The sequence below is a fragment of the Nuphar pumila genome, unplaced genomic scaffold (assembly GCF_984573655.1).
Source record: "Nuphar pumila unplaced genomic scaffold, dmNupPumi1.hap1.1 HAP1_SCAFFOLD_86, whole genome shotgun sequence".
NCBI classification, from domain to species: domain Eukaryota; kingdom Viridiplantae; phylum Streptophyta; class Magnoliopsida; order Nymphaeales; family Nymphaeaceae; genus Nuphar; species Nuphar pumila.
Genome location: NW_028323174.1, coordinates 127,242 through 144,821, shown reverse-complemented (window position 1 = coordinate 144,821; position 17,580 = coordinate 127,242). Strand labels below are relative to the sequence as shown.

The following is a 17,580-nucleotide window of genomic DNA, read 5'->3' as shown; positions in this document are numbered from 1 at the left end:
TTTGCACCCGACTCCTGCGTCTCCTGTTCGTGCCGGACTGAACTCGCTTTGCGTTGGCCAGCAAGTCGTCGAGTGTTGTTATCCCTGTTGCGGAGCCAATGTTGTGTGAAAACACAGAGTATTGATGGATCTAATTACAAGACAATTGCTTGTAACCTAACAAGACAATTACTACGCAATAACCGTCAGTCATGACTAACAAGGCGCACATCCAAGGCACCAATTGAGCGGGTCCCAAATGCTCAAGCTAGATTGATCGTAAGAAGTCCTCGATGCTGGCATGCATCGACGTATATATTCGATCCGGACATGGACCCTCTTGAGACATCTCTAGGCATCCTCATGTGCTCGAGGACCGCACCACCGAATCTTAGACCTACCCGCCAGATTACACGGTCATGTGCACGGCCTTGAATGCCCTTATAATCATGCACGGCCTGGCACGATTATAAGGCCTAGCCATCACCCGACTAATGCGCTATTTCTATTATCTAATCCCTACAGGATTCACACATAACAGGTACCTCAGCTGGCGGGAGGTAATTGCCGGAGTGTACCATGGCAAGAGGAAATACGGGCAAGAGCTGACAGGGCAGTGAAAACTAGAATCGTGGGCCCCTCACTGGCTTTACGTCCTGGTGTGCCGCTGCCCTCCAGAACTAAAGATACACCGCCAAGATCAGTTCCGAACGATGCTCAGATCAGCTTGTAACAATCAGGGTTACATAGCATTGGAGTATAGAAACAGTATTAAACACTGTTAAAGTTTATCTCGAAATATGAAGCGCCCTCAACGGCGCACCACTGGGGCGCCGCATAGAAACCTAAGGGATGTTACGCTGTAATGGGGCTGGCAGCTATGTTGGCGCGCTGGCAGCCACGCTTCCGACGCGTCACAAAGCAAGAGCAAGAAACAAAGCCACAAGGAAGCAAGGGCGGCTACAGGAAAGCAAGAGACCAACCGCAAAGGCCTGCCAAACCCACAGGGAGGGCGGGAGAGCCGACGAAGAGAAGCAAATTTACAAAACGCTAGGCAAAGGCGCAGGTTGGAAGCTCTGCGTCCAAAAAGCAAACAAAGACAGAGCTAAAAAACAGCAACGAGTCCTATGTACCATCAGATGGACAGGATCACTCTCACGATTGATGATGAGGTGCCGCATCTAGGAAGAATCTTAGGACGAGTCAACAACGCTCCTGCAGGCAAGAGCTGAAACAAACCAAGACTTGAACTTGGAATCGTAGCAGATGCCAAACAAGAAAAAAAGGCAACATCTGAAATGGGCGCATCAGAAGGGTGGTTCTTCCTTCACAAGAGCCACATCAGCAACTGCGGGCTCCTTCTTGACCCGGGCTGACGGTTTGCGTGCAACCTTCACCTTGGTGCGACCCTCACCGGTGCCTTCTTGAGCTTCGACCTTGACAACCACGGCCTCTGCTTTCACCTTGACAGGATCCTTGATGGTGTCACCCTGAGTTTCTTGCTTGACATTCACTTCCTGCTTGACCGCTGCTGCTGCGGTGCTTCCCGCCTCCTGCTTGATACGCGCCAAGGGTTTGGCGCGGGCAGCCTTGCGTTCGATAGGGGCGCTGTCGTCGACTGGCTCTGCCTTGGCACGAGCAGCCGCCCGTGCTGCCTCTCGTTTGACGGGAGCTGGCACTTTCTTTTTATCTGGAGGCGGCACGCACACCTTTCGCAACGCCAGCGGAAGATCTTCCCATTGAATCCGCTTCGCGTCCACCGACTGCTCCAGCAGCCAGGTGATGTCCAACTTGTAGTCCCCTTCTCCTGCCATCCGCTGCCTCTCCTGCCTGCAGGGATATGTCACAAAACACATTACATCGATGCCTAGATATCGGACAAAGCGCTATCGGATAGCTTCTCCATATCCATGTACATGCTTGTCACCAGTACATGCAATGCGTCTCCGATGCGTCTCTCTCTTTTCCCGTCCAATCGTGCAAAGGTAAGAGTTGTGGGGAGCGGACCAACTGATCTAACACAAGTTCTCTGGAGAGATGGTTATTCTGGCCATCCAACACCAGACGACGTGCTACTAGGGATTGCAGAGCAGATTAGCAGTTAAAGTAGGCAATGGCACAAACTGTGCACTTTGTTCACGGTCCTGGTCGGACCCAAGCTCAGTGATACAGGAACGCCAAGTACTCAACATCGCTAGATGCCAAAGAAGACATCCTGCACTATCACACCCAGACATCACCACAGATTGTTGCCACAACACTTACGACATGCCAGGACCCTCGTGGCTGCATGCCATTTCCGACATGCATCCTGTCATTGGGCGGCTAAACTCCACCGCAAACATCACCATACATCCACAATGCTAGAGCAGCAACATGTGCTGCGCATGGTCTTTGTAAAGCTACGACAACGGAGCTGAAATGCAGATCATTGGACAGCTTTACCACATCCGCATGGACATTGGCATTCCGAGTACGACTCGGGAAGCGCTATGCCGAGGAGAATTCAGCAGCTGAGAGGGGTGAGAAGGAAGCGCACCAGCCCCACTGCGCATACTGCTGGATGTCGTCGTCCGTCCAGCGTTGCTCAGGCTTGGCCTGCTTCGAGGCAGGCGCATACCAGGCGTTGATGCATCGAAGGGCGTCATGGGCAACGGCTCGTGCCACGTCAAACCCAGCCTCCTCACCCAAGCCGTCCGCAAGCTCTTGCAGCTCCACACGGCACGTGGACTGGCCCGGGTCCTCTCCTGCCTCCAAGGACGCTCCGGCGCTGGCTGCCCCATACAGTCGCAAGCGATCTAGATCAAGGTAGTGCCGCAGCAAGTGCACTGGCGTTGCCATTGACAGTAGCCCCTCCAGGCGCACGATGCGCTTGGACCTGAGTACTTGCCAGTTCTCGTGCGCTCTGACGCTCTTTGATGGCGTGTACAGCTGTTCGTCGCCTCCCGGGTTCTGCACGCATGTCAACCATATGGAAAACGCGTGCTACTTTCTATGCGGTGGGGTCGTTTTCAGACTTCTGCTCCCCCGTCAAAAGTTTAGCTGCTGGTTTAGGTTTTGACTGTGAATGCTGTCGTGGATGTGGTGATGGTGTAGAAAGATAAACAAGCGGTCAGGGTGTATCTCTGGGTGAGGCAGCCTGTCCTGGCATGCAAATGCAATGAGACGAGGGCGGGCTACAAAGCTTTACCGCAGTTCAGCAGCCTCATTGGGAGAAGACCCAGCAACCATGTCCACATGTCCTAAGTTCGAATAGGCACCTTGCAACAGCGAAACACACTCAATTGATTGCTCTCTCGACTGAGTTTCCGATTCGGTTGAAGCATGCGTGGGACCAGCGTCACAATGGCAGAGAGTCAGTCACGACTTCGAAACTCTCCAACTGCACACAATGCTTGCACGCACAATGAGATGAGCACCCTATCAGTGCTGCGCTAATCTCGGCAGCCTTCAGCCTTGAGAACCCACGATGGAGCAATGCCAGACAGCAAAACATGACGACTCGCTGCCGATTTCATCAACATGTATGTGGGATGAATATCCACGATAGTCCTGCATATGCACACTCACAGCAATGGTGTTCTCCAAGTCAAAGAGTGTCAATACGTACCTCAGGTCGCAATGCGTGAAACGCCGACTCTGGCATGCCAGTCACCTGACACATGTTCAAAGAGTTGGCCAGCTGATCGCGCTCTAGCGCATCCCACATGGACCGTGGCAAGCACGCAGAGAGATCCGTGAAGTCTGCAAGGGCAGGGGGCAGCACATCCATGTGAGCTCCTCGCAACGTAGGCATGCATTTGACGCTGAGACCATACTCCGGGCCGTTATTGCGCTTTCCAATGGAATGGACATACCCAAGTGTCACAGGCTCTGTGAACAGTCCTGTCAGCTCCCTTGGCACAAAGCCAACTTGACCCTTCGCACACTCACACACTCGTTCAGCCCATCGGATGCCTCGCGTGCGCTCCGAAGCGAAATGCCATACAACCTTCGCATCCAGTCCACACCGACTATGCCATGACGCAACGCTCCATCGAAACAGGAAGGCACTGATGCGTCGCATGGACCCGTAGACATCCGAAGACGGGTGCACGGAGCAAGAGTCGTTCCCCCAGCCATGCGCAATGGTGTGTAAGCCGCATCATACCGTGAAAGTTACCACCTGGACTGCCGCCGGGTCATATGGGTGATCGGGCTCTTTCAACAGCAAAACGGGCTGATCAGCGTGCACGGAAGCCAGAATGTCCTGCCTCTCAACGTTGGTGCCCTCGTTCTTGAAGCTGACTCCCCTTACCTGCAGCAACGTGTTCACCTAAAATCAAGCATAATCGACGGCACTAACAACCGAGACACAACCGTTCAGGGTCATGCTGTCCGGACTAGATGAGATTGCGAACAAGACGTGATAACCTGCTTGGAAAGTGGCACGTCTTGATTGCTAGCAAAATCGAATAGCGTACTTGAAAAAGGTCCACGCGGGCAAAAGGTTCCTTTTGCTGCTCCCACATCGCTGTCGCCATCAACATGCCCCATGGTGTCTCGGGTTGAATGTCCAGAACGGTTGGGCGCTTCGCCCTGGACACGGCACCACCAGCATACCGCCGCTTTCGACCTGAGTACATATGACCCAACGACAATGGAGACATGATGCCTCCGGTTGATGTCAGTCTGAGTGGCAAGGCGTGTGAGGCAGCAGCACGAAATGTCGCGTGGTGCATGATGCAATTCTGCACGCAGGCATTCCTTCCTTGGCAAGATACTTCTTCCCAAAGCTTGCCTCGTTTTAAGTAAACTAATCACTTTACGAGGCTCGGAGCAGGGAGTGGAACACCTGTAATGGTAGGTCAGGGTTCACTGGTGAGTCGGACGCTTTCCGCATCATCATCGATAAATTCATGAATCACGGCATGATTGGTCTCCGTGGTCAATGCAGGCATACAGACGAGTATGCTGCTACTGTTTGGACGGAATACAAAGAGGTTGTACAACGTCGCACTTTGCACAGGGAAGCAGGGGACATAGATTTCGGTCCTTACTTACGTGCCCGGCGACCTCCATTCATCCAATCAGATTTTATTCCTCGTCGACTTTGGCCAAGGTTCAGTAGCTATGCCAACAGCAAGTTCTTCTGATTGTGACCATCACGAATACCACGATGCACACGAAGAGCATGAAGACGTTCACGCAATTCCCGCTGACGATGTGTTTGCGTCGCCACAAAATTCTCCGCGACTGTCAGAATCATGCGTGGACGAAGTTGTAAAAGTTGGGAGCTTATCTAACGCGGAATCCGAAGAAACTGGAAGTGCGACTTCTGACACGAGCTATGTTGAAGGAGACGAGCACCCAGGTGGACTGGAACAAAGCGAAGTTGACGAACCTTGCCCTACCGAACGCATGGACGAGCCTGACCCTATGCTGAATCAGGTAAGATGCAGATGACATGGTCACGATATTGTATTTAACGTGTTCGCCTGAAAGCGTCGTTTATGTCGTTGGAAATGCTCAGTTCTGGGGTTGCCCTCAATGGCAACGGTAGGCCTTCGATGGCATATGGTACCTTCATGTGGCTTGAAGGGCTGGGTGGAAATGGGAGCTTCCGTTCATGGTGGTGGTTGACATCCTGTATTTCTATGGACCTGCACTTGGAGTAACCCCCACGTACACGTAGCATGTAAGCAACAACACGAAGGCCTGTGAGCAGGTGGTAAACACCTGGGTGTGCAACAACATTTGACCTTTCTGCTCATCACATGCAGGAGCGCCTTCTGCGTGCAGAAGCACTGAAACAAGCCGGCAACAACCTGTACAAGCAAGCAAAGTACGACGAAGCATTGGTGCGCCTCGCACCTTCACGGCAAAACAGACCTGCTGTAATTAGGCAGAGTGCGTGCAGGCTTTCGTTGATGCAATCTACCTGTGTGCCCACCCCCGCGGCGCAAGTTGCGCTTTCCATTGTCATGCAAAGCACCATCCCGCAGTCCAAGACAGTGCAATCACAGGGCTGGGAAGCAGCTGTTGTTCACAATGTAGCAAACAATGCACGAGATCCATGCTGATGTATTTCAGGTCGATCTGTTCCCGACAAGTCACAAATAGCAGACCAGGGACGTCCAATCAAAGCACGCCTTGTTTAGGTGCGGTTGGCATGGCACAAATGCTGAGGGGTACAAAGGATGCCAGCCAACTGGTCAGCGCGTGCCTGTAGGTCGAATACACCAGTGCATTGAATGCAGCACCCTCCGCAGCTATTGAGCGGGCAGTGTACTTGGCCAACAGCGCTGCCTGCCACATGGCGCTAGTCCGTTTCACAGAGTGCGCTCGCTGCTGCTCGGACGCAATTGCCATCGATCCCACTTACACCAAAGCCATCAATCGACGCATGCTTGCGTACGAAGCCCTTGATAAGCTGGATTCAGCGCTGGAGGATGCTAAACTGGTATGCACCCTGCCTGCGCGTCATTCTGGAAGCAAAGAGATGCCTCGTGGCATCGTTGCCACTGTCTCACTGCTGCTGCATATACAATGCCTGTGATGCTGCACAATTTTCACCTCTCCAACACTGGCAGCAAGGCCCCTCTCTGTCTGGAGCCTGTGTAGTATGTCTCCCCGTTTCGTATATGAAATGGAAGCTCCATGGCATCATAGTTCAGTACAATCAGGATGTGTGGATTCAGGTGCTCACCATGGATCCTGGCAACGCGGCAGCTCAGCAGAATATCCGAAGATGGGAACCAATCGTCAGAGAGCGCCAAGAGAAGATGAAAGAAGAGGTGTTGGGCAAGTTAAAAGACCTGGGCAATAATATCCTTGGCCGATTTGGCATGTCTGTAGATAATTTCAAGATGGTTCAAGATCCATCCACCGGCAGCTATTCTGTAAATTTCCAGGGATAAATCCCCTATCATGCGAAAGTTGTGGTTGCTGCAGCCCGTCTAACCCCAGATGCAGAGTATGTTTGTATATTTTGGTCGTCGTTGTTTAGAGTGCAACCGTAGAAGGGTGATCATGACCACTCTGCTTCACGTCTGCCGTGTTCTCGAAAGTTCAATCGCAAACTAGCAATCATCTTGCATGTGTCAATTCCTCATGAACTAAGCTATGGATCAATTGAAACGTGCGTGTCTTTGCGGTGGGCAGATTGCAAACAACACGCCGATGTAAATTAACTCGTTATTCAACCTTGTAATGACACGAGTCAACTGGACAAACCTTCAGGTTAGCAACTACATCTAAGCAAGAACGAAACGGATGAGATGGCACCGCCGCCAGCAATGTATGCATATCCACTTGAGCATATGGCTGGTCAGTCAAGAAAGCAACCGTTTGACCGGCCACATCAACGCGAGCAACATGTGCGCCCCTGCACACAAAGCACAGCCATGCTAAGATGCAAGTCGGCGCGTCATTGAGCAACGGAAATGGCTGGGCACATGTGCTTCATGGGTTGCTTTGGGGCAAATGAAACAGCCTACCCGCTCAAGGGCCGCAAAGAAAAGGCAACATATGATGACGTGAATTGTTCAGCATGGGAGCAGGCAGAAATGGAGCATGTAGAAGCCATCACTGGTCTGCACAACATTGCAGTTGGGATCACGCATAGACACTGACCTCTCCTTTGTAAGAAACTTCGCAGGCTGCAAGACATATGGCTTTGAGGAAACTGGATGGTGCAGGGATGTGCAGGGCAAAATGAGCAGACAAGGTATCCCTGGCAGGACCGAGGCCAGAACCCAGCATCCACCCAAGTTATACTTGACATTCCCTATGGCCACCAGAGTAACGGGTACATATCCCTATGTGATATGGAGCAGTGCAATAGTGGACGACAGAACGCACCCTGACAGGGCATCCCACACTCGTGCGCGATATGCTTCAGGTCCATTAATGTTTACAGCCATGATGCCCCGATCCTTCATCTTTGTCCATGCCAGACCTCCCAGGAACCTTGGGCCCAGGAATTGCGGCATCGGGGCATGCAATACGCCCTGTGCAATGCCAGATCCAACCTGCAATGGCTCGGACACTGCACGTCGACTACTATGCTGAAATATTACAGCATCTGGGAGCTCACGCAAAGAAAAGGAACTACAATCCGCACACGTTCCTGAGACTGTTCAGTGCGAAACACTCTCTAATAATCTGATCCACCAACGGTGCCCGGGGCATGTGCATTTTGCTCATGTCCCAAGGTGCACAAGGCAATTTCACCAGAGGTGGAGCCACTTCTGAGGATTGCGCGGCCTCTCACACCTGTCAACTGCAATCTAATGGGTTGTTGATGCGCGAGGTGACGTCTTCCTCAGGAAGGCAATTCCCCATAACAGTGGAAGGAAGTATTCACGTTGTTCTCCCATCGCGCAAGGTATGGTTTGATACCTAGGGTTGAGATGCCGCAAATCCCTCCACATGCAGACCACACAGGAGGTGGAGCACATCCCTGGCAAAGCCGTGACGCTCATCTCTGTTGATTGTTCGTGCGCTCCCCAACAAATGTCTGATAATCGCACATGTCAGCACAGCATCCCACAACCAGTAGGCGACAATTTCAAGCCCCGAGAAAGCTACTGATTTCAGAAAAGCACACCTGGCCTGCGGGTGCCGCAACGTCCAGAATGATGATGTCATAGGTGCCATCCTGCGCCTCAGCGATGAAGTTCAGCCCGTCCTGGCAAAGCAGCCTGCAACGATCGCTCTCAGCGGCACCCATGAAGTCCTGACCAACTTGAATCATGTCTGCATCTCACACCTCCTCAGGTGGCATACCTTCTGCCTCTGACATAATGTCCCCACGCATTGCTGAAGAGTCATACACGCACATACCATCCCCTTGGGAGAACACAGCCCAATGGCACGGGGTTGGCGATGCCGATTTCTACTTTCAGTATACTGTCTTCTGCTGCTCATCGCATCGTTGGTTCTGGCATCAGGCTCTGCGCATATAGTAGCTGACGTGCTTGTGTTTGACCTCCTGACCCTATTTCGCACCTAAATCAATGTCAACTGCATCAACTCGGATGCGAGGGTCCAAGTGCACGAGCACAGACGGCAAGGCGCACGCGCCAGCACCAATAACAGCGACTCGAACGCAGCCAAGCTTCCCATGCTGTTCGATGCTGCCCGCAGGAGGCAGAGGTGCTTGTTGCTGCAATCTCTGCGGCGCCGCGTCCTGTGGCCTGCTTGGTTGCAGCTTTTTCTCCGTTTGCAGCTGGTCCCAGAGTGGAATGGCGAGTGCCAGAACTTGAAAGGTCGGGGAGGGCAGGGCATCGTGCCTCACCTCAAGGTCTCCTTCGCTTGAAAGATCCATTAGCAGGCTCGACTGGGTGTATGCTGGACTGTTGTGATGGATCACATCCCTGCATGACAACATGCTCCGTCTGCTCAGTATGTGCTTCTGATTATGATGTAATGATGAACACTTTTACCACACTACCGCATCCACACGGACATTGGCAACTTAAAGACTACTTGGGAATTCTCCACTATGTAATTGGTGTGCGGTTCATAATACCTCAAAACAGCAATATCAAGCACTCTGCATTGTAGGATGGCAGGAGGCAGCATGGATGTCGAAAGTTGCCGGACGTTGATGTCAAAACTCACAGTTTCCATAACGGTTCTGACCAGGGGTGCTTTGTTGGCATCATGCTTGCTAAGCGCGCAGCACATTTCTCCGCAGCACACATCTCCGCAGCACACATCTCCGCAGCACATTTCGCCGACGCACATTTCTCCCGCAGCACATTTCTCCTTCCTCGACATAGTTTGACAGCGCATCGACACATGAATCAGTGACCAGCTCCCTCGAGAACAGATGGACAAGCCCACCCATTTTGACAGGCAAACAAGCAGGCAGATGAGCTGGAGTCCACAAATCAGTGCAGGATGGCTGAGTGTGCCATGTGGCTGTTCAACAGAGAAGAGGACTGGAAGAAGTTGGAGTGGACATCCTACCTGAGAGATCTGCGCCTAGCGCCTATTCTGGACGATAGGAATTTGCAACAAACTAAACATAAAACAACAATTGCTTTGTGGCGTCATCTTTGCGAGACGAAATCGGTTCCAGAATCTGGCCATTTTTTGGTCAAGAGACATGCGGTCATATAGCACAAACAGCAGGCGCCACGCAACAAGGAGTAGCTCTTGCACATACAAAATGCTCCGCACCGTGTCCAGCGGCCATCTATGAATGAGTCCACCACATCCACAAACCCGGCCGAATGTACCACAGATCGTTTGTCCTCTGCATAGGACGCTGCGGCCTCCGCAAGCATGTCCTCATCAACGCTCTCACCAAGCAGCTCTGCCAACTCTTCCCACGTGTCTGGGACGCCACCCTCGAGGTGAGTGTCATTGAGCAGCATTGCTTTCAGGATCTGCAAACCAAACTGTTGCATCAAAGAACCATCATCGAACTCAGCCTTCTGTCCAGATCACTACAGCAACCAAGCAAGAAGCGCCGCCTGTCAAATACCACCGTGCGTGGAGCATGAACTCGAAGACATACCTTGAGGTTGCCCTTGACAAAGGTGAGGCGATTTCCGATCTCTGATAACTATGGAAGTGAGGGCTCAGCACAAGTACTTGCTCGTAATGAAATGTGCAATGCCCCTTCCAAAGTGAGAGGGCAGGATGAGGGTGAGGCATTGGTGTCGGTGTCTTGTTACACGTCGTAGCCATCATGGATATAATTTGAGAACTACTTGGATTTTGCTTCACGGCACGCCCGTCAAAGGCCCATGATATGAACGAAACATATGGTTGGTATCAGGACAAGTACCTGCTCCTGCGTGTACTCGCTGGTGGTTGGATCTGCGCCCGCTACTGTAGCCTCTGCAAAGCAATCTTGAGACAAACATTGAATCCCCCTTTTTGAGACTGTTTCAGATGAAACTTTGGGAGCTGCATCCACTTCACTGCTGTCAGTAACCTCCGATGTCCCCGCATCTGGTGTCACGGCAACAGACTCGAGGGTGATGCCTTCGCATATAGACGCTGCGCCACGCCAATCTAGAGGAGAGAGCAAGTAGTTGTTCCAGAACGGAAACGTCGCGCAAGCCCGGGGCCGGTCTTCCCACACGCTACAGCGTCTATCGCTTGTCAAGAAGACGCATGAACCGTCCGGCTTCGCCCTCAAGGGGCGTAGCCCTGCATGCCGTCCCTGGTACCATCAGTCAGCGCGAGATAGCCACACGAAATATCATTACACAAGTAACGAAGCTCATGCACATGCTTGCGGGTTCTTACAGCGATCTGGAACACAGCTGTCGACGCACTGCGTTAAGAGTCAGGTCGTTCGATCATAAGGTGCAGACATAGGTACGCCGAAGACACGCGCACCATTGGCGAGTTTCTCTTCCAAGTATGCTTGTGCAAACGCGCTCTCGTCCATGGAAAGACGACGAGATATGGCGCCCACTTCGCCCCCATTCAACAAAACCTCCTGCGATACTGGTCTCGTGCAACATTGGCCACATTTTGTACACTTGAAATGAAGACCATCACGAAACCAGGTTGTCGCAGCACATGCTCGGTTTGAAGTACAGCACGGACGCAGGAACCCCTCAACGACGTGGTACACACTGCTACCCGTCAGGGCTGTGGTGGCATTCCTTGATCGCAGCATTTGCGTAACACGCCAGCATGTTTAGGCAGGTCCCCAGTGCTTATTGGCTACTCGCTCGTGCCACGGGCCGTGATTGTTTTCCTGTGCCCGCAACAAACCCACTACACTGACATGTTCACTTGTCGAGGTGTCTCGTTGATAGGGTGCAAGCTCTCGTCACCCATGAGTCGGAGCTTACGTGAAGCGCTATCAGTGACAGCGACGCATTACAAAGTTGAGGTGCTTCCAGAGAGCGTGTGATTTTTCACTGTTAGCGATACGACAAGACAGCATGGCTGTTTCGTATAAGTTGGCCACATGTATTTCTCATGAACCTTTGTACAACGTGAGTGAATTAGGCATCGAAATTTGAGTAGTCTTCTACCACAAACAGCTTGAGCCCGCAAAACTCGTTGCTTGTAGCTGACATCTGCGCCTGCGTTTGGGCAATTCGTGCTCACAGTCGTGGTGCTCACAGTCGTGGTGCTTGGAGACTGTTGTGTCCTCAGTTCTTGAAACAGCTGGAGTGTTCTTTTAAGTCAGGTTTTTTGTAAGAAATAATGCACTTAGTCGTAAATTTTCGACGAGACCACTTGGAAATCGACATTCAGGGCGATGCGACTTTCTCTGAGTTGGCCCACGTACTATCCGAGAAGACTGGCGCAAGTCTGGACACCATGAAGATTGTCGGCCAGGGAGTCAAGGGACTTTGCCAACTGTGGCGCACTCCTGACAAGAGTTTGAAGGACGCAGGTAAGCATGGCTTTGATAGAAGGACAAGGGAATATGGCAGGGTGCATTTCGCGTGATCTTGCTGTCCACTTGCGGAACGTGCTTCCTGGTCCAAGCCACTGAATCTGGAAAGTATCTGATATCCCATTGCGTATGTGTGAACAGTGGATGCAGCGCGGGCACTGTCCTCATATGAACTTGAATACCCGTGCACTCTAGAGACTTGCGCCCTTGTGGCACTCCAGTGACTCCACGCAACCCTCCCCTGCCATTCACCAGCGGACGTTAAATGTGCTGGATTGTGTTACGGGTCGACGTACGTGTGACGCGATGGTTTGAACGGTGGCATCTGGCGTAACCGACCATCACGATGCAGGCATTGCGCATGGCAGCAAGCTCATGCTGGTTGCAAGCCTTCCGTCGGAAGTGGCACAAGTGCGGTCGGCGGTGGACATGCCAGGCGTAATCGGTTTTGACGAGGAGCTGCTACGCCACGCTCGCAGGCGAAATATACGAGGGACAGTCGCCCCGACCCCTCCATCCGGTCCCTACACATTTTCCAAGTATGCCTCCCTGTCGCTGCCCGGAGCACAGCCGGGCCAGGCTGAAGCACTCAAGCTTCTGCATCGCCTTGCAGCAGACCCAGGGATCGTTGGAATCATGAAGGAACACAGGTGTGAAGTCCCTGGTTCCAGCTCCCCAGCTCCGATGAGAAGTGGAGCGCATTTTGCGTACCCTACCTAGCAACATTAGTCACTGTGGTCGTTTACCAATATACGTTGCTGATGCAAGCGCAGTGGTTGTGTTACGTTGTCACTGCGGCCAATGTGCATAGGAATCTATGGTCCTGGACAAGCTTTGAAAATGATAAAAATAATAATATCATCCATCTTGCCGTAACCTCACTCATGTGGAATGGGAAGGGTGTTCTGTTCAGATGGTACTAACCCACGCATGCACTCATGCAGTGAGTGTTGCAGCCGACAATGGCCACCATTTCCATCAGGAACCTTTAGATACAAGTGCATTCAGGGCTAGGAAAGATTCAGGTTGGCATGTCTGATAAACGGCATACTCAAAGTTAGGAAGGCATTCTTAGAGCTGGTGATCTCGTGCAGATTCAAGGTGGGCCTGCTGAGTGAAATGCCTCCGACGGACTTCATGGACGAGCAGCGCGAGGTGACATGTTTGCTGGGCTTGAATATAAATCAAGGTCAGGAGATTAAGCTGCGATTGCGCACAAACGACTTGAAGGGCTTCCGCAAGTATGACAAGATTCGGGAAACCCTTGTGCATGAGCTGACCCATAATGTGTGGACCGATCACGACAATCGCTTCAAAACTCTTAACTCTCAGTTGCTGAGGGAATGCGTGAGGCTCAACAGGGTACGGGCTTGCCATCCATTCATGATGCTGTTTATATTCGGCTGTGCAGCGTTTTCGAAACATGCACACTCAACGGGGTTTCTAATGCACGAGTCTCATTTCAATTGCTTCCAATCAGGACAACGATTTGTCCGCAAAACTCAACAATAGTCATCTGCTGATCGTCATGTATATCTTTGCAACACAACTGTACTCCACATGGATATTGACGACCCAAATGCAATATACGGCAATACAATTTGCTGCATTGCAGCAGCACTGAATTTTCGTGTCTCGACAACAGATGTCTTAGAGAGTGTTGCAGACATGCACCTGGTTTTGAACCGTGAGAAAAAAACATCTCAAACTAGGATGTGGGAGCTATGTTGCATCTACTGGACTGTGGCGACTTCGGTCAACCGGCATGGTTCCAACATCGGCAGCGTCATACTGTGAATTTGCTTGCATGAGGGTTTACTTTGAAACGCTGCGATTTAAACAAGTTTGCTTTGTCGTGTCACTTCTAAGCCATGATGTGCTGTGATGCAGAGCAACCTGTTGCTTGCGGGGGAGGTGTACGAGGGGCAGCCGGGTGACTATCTGGATAAGATCCTGCAGCGTGACCTCGCAACCACGAAACAGGTGCGAACACTGCACGAAGGGGCTTCCTCGGTGCCTGCGGCCCCAGCATCTGCCGCCGATGCTGCCGCGCGTGCCGCACTAGCGCGTCTCCAACCAGCCAGCACACCACCTCTGGCAGCTCCGGCAAGTGAAGTCCCCGTGGCACAGGTTTGCACCTTGGCCTTCCTTGCCTTGCACTGCCCTGCACTCCCACTGCTTGTGTGCTTCATCATGTTCATTAAACACATTCTTATCACCAGCAAGTCATGGAGATTGTGGCGTAGTAGTCTTTCATGGGAGGTTCCAATGCTCATTTGATCATGGCTAGGATGGATACCGCACGACCGCTATGTTTCCGCCGTCGCTAACTGCTCTTCATAAGGGCATGCATTTCCCTTGTCACAATGGTTAACAAGGGAAATGTACTTTCTCTTTGGTGCCGGTTCTGCGAGACAGAGGAGCATGAGCGGTTGTGCCTGGTAGCCCTCCATGCTTGGCCCCCCGTTGCACAATTGGCGCCGCATTCTGGCATCACGTGAGCACACAAGAGGCCTTGGAAGGCAAAGCTGTTGGAAAATCGGTCTTTGGCTGTTGGTTGTAGGGTGTGGCAATATGTTCCATGGACTGAGTGTGGCCATGGCTTGTCAACGTATCTAGGTGTATAAGATGATGCCTCGTGATGCAGTGCTGCCACAGAAAGAAAATACGTCACCACAGTCATTGTTGTGCAAGCTCTTCATGTCATGACCATGAAACCACTCATGGTAGTGTTCACAAGTAGTCAAACAACAAGAGTTTGCCAGCAGGAAGACTGCTTTGGCATATCGTCCCCACCACCCTCCATCCTGCTTGTCGATGGGTTGCATAGTGATCTTGCACGCTTCACACAGGGCGTCGAAGACATTGCTCGTGCGTATGAGCACGAAGACCCGTTTACACAAGCTGAGGAGGTTGCTATGGAAGCAATGGGCACTTTCAACGACCACATCTCAGACAGCCCTCGTGCAGACCACATGCACACGCCGCAGCAGACAAATGCTTCTGTGTCTTGCGTGTCAAATCCTGAGTCACAATCGGATCATCCGGCAGCTGGGCCTGGAGCTGCATTTACCGAACCGGCAATAGCAGTGGACCCTCTTCCCAAGCCTTCCGCAATCCCAGCCTCTGAACGCCAGAATTGTGGATCTGATGGTGGGGTATCTCCCGATCCACAACCTGACAGAAGTCAAGCAGCACCATACCCTCTCGATGCTGGCGCTGAGCCAATGCAGATCGATGAGATACCAGAGGAAGCACTGCACAATCCATCAGACAGGGCGGTCGAAAACCCTGAAGCAGTGGAGAGGACAAGGGGTAAAGATGACATTGAGGGAAGCTGCATCACAGAAGAATGGTGGGACGATGCAATTCAAAGAACGGGGCCACAAGTTCACACGTCTGTGGACATCAACACAGAAGCGGCCCAGCTCGGTATGGTTGGAGACGATCCCGTGTTGCAGCGAGTAGCAAATGTGCAAGAGGCAATAAGGGATTTGGAGGAAACGACGACGCAAGAGCAGCTGCTGGCAGCGCTCAAAACGGTGCATACAATTTTGAGCAATTTGTTGCACAATCCAGGCAACGAGCGGTTTGCGAGTGTTCGTCGAAATAACAAGGCATTCTTGCAGCGTGTGGCAGCTTGGCCTGCTGCTGAGCGGCTTCTGCAGCTGGCTGGCTGCTCGCTGCAAGACGGCGAGCGCTGGAGCCTCGGCAATCGCCAGGACCCTGTCATACTTTGGCTTGTTTCGGACCTAATTCAAAGTCGAGTCGAGCAGCATGCCCATTAACGGTTGTCATCTCTGCACGTCGTTGACCATGCTGTTGCAAGCACTCTCACCTCGTTGGCATACGTCCTGTGGCTGCCCCAGCCTTCACCTGTGGGATAGGGATGTCACTGTGTAGCTTATTTGTCATCCTCTGATGCGGTGGACAATGCAGATGGCTGGATGTGGACTCTACAACTATATTGTCAATTGTCAGACATGTCAACATATCTGGCTATCCCCTGAAATTGATGTCAATCCTAGATGTTGTTGAGGAGGTGTTGCCTGTCAACCTCATCAGTAGACAACACCTCTGCCTCCAACACTGGCATATTCACATCATGCACTCCCCTTTGAGATCTGGAGGAGGCACGCCTGGCTGCCAAAATGTGTGGTTGGGGCTTTGAAGATACCAGAAATGATCAAGTGGTGGCATGTCCGCAGAAGATTTCTGCACCTCCCCTTGCCCGTTGGCCCCCACCCTTGGGTGTCCGGCTGCTCGGTGGCCAGGAAAGCGACTCACTTTTGCACCATCTAGTTCCTTGCAAATGGAGCAAATGCTTGTTGTAGCATTGTTTATTAGCGTCCATTAGAAGCGAGGGTGGCAATAAGCCTATGTAAACAAGCCATCGGAGGCAACTTCCGGATACTGCAAACCCATCACTGCTCGCATCGCCTCCTTTGCGATGACGTCAAAGCACCGTCTGTTGACTTGCGAGGTGGATCAAACCTCGCTATCAAATAGAACTGAGTTGTAAACGAACGTTTGGATCATCATGGCGCGGGTCTTGATCGGGAAACGATGGCAAGATAGAGGAGGCCTCCAGTTCCCCAAAGCGGCCCTAGTGCTTTGCTGGCATGTAGATCCCAGGACCCGTTTTCTGAGAACCAGACTCCCAAATAGTTGTACGATTGAACCTGCGACAGAGCGTGTCCATCCAATGTCCAGGTGTTCGATTGCTGCTAAGCTGGGATGTTGGCTGATTGACCTTCCATGGGATGGAAGACCATCACAACGCTTAAGCTAGTTTGCTTGCATACGCCAGCGTTTTGACCACTCCGCCACATGGTTGATGCTGACTTGCAAATCCTGGGGATCAAGGGACAGGCCATCAAGGGCGTCTGCACACGTGAGGGGTTTTCCTTTGACTTGCGAAACGCAAATTCCTTTGGGGCATGCAACAAATGGCGGTGATGATACCAACAACTGGGCGAGATCTTTTGGGAGCGTGATATCATGTTCGGGTGTGCTTCTGTTTGCATATGTGACAACACACCGTTTAGAATGGGTGGGTGTGTTTTCTACATGTCTTACCTCGCACAGGACGTGGCCAGGCTAGATGTCTCTGATGATGGACAGTTGGTAGCACTCTCAAAGTGGGCTCAGCCTGAAAGCTTGTAATGAAGGCAATGAACGCTTGAAAACATTTGTTTTCCTTGCAAGATCACCGAGACACCCGGTGAACCATAAGC

General features: G+C 52.0%; 1 protein-coding gene across 1 annotated transcript; it reads left to right on the top strand.

The window, feature by feature from the left end:
- The first annotated feature begins 12,264 nt into the window (after nucleotides 1-12,264).
- Nucleotides 12,265-14,589, top strand: LOC149811275 (uncharacterized). Its single transcript, XM_089993992.1, has 5 exons — nucleotides 12,265-12,340; nucleotides 12,696-12,993; nucleotides 13,438-13,705; nucleotides 14,234-14,473; nucleotides 14,566-14,589. The coding sequence occupies exons 1-5, from the start codon at nucleotides 12,265-12,267 to the stop codon at nucleotides 14,587-14,589; spliced, it is 906 nt and encodes a 301-aa protein (XP_089850118.1).
- Nucleotides 14,590-17,580: the final 2,991 nt, after the last annotated feature.

Coding starts and splice junctions, on each gene's coding strand:
- LOC149811275 (XM_089993992.1), top strand. CDS start 12,265: ATGAAGATTGTCGGCCAGGGAGTCAAGGGACTTTGCCAACTGTGGCGC. Junction 12,341..12,695: donor CAAGAGTTTGAAGGACGCAG/GTAAGCATGGCT, acceptor ATCACGATGCAG/GCATTGCGCATGGCAGCAAG. Junction 12,994..13,437: donor GGAATCATGAAGGAACACAG/GTGTGAAGTCCC, acceptor GATCTCGTGCAG/ATTCAAGGTGGGCCTGCTGA.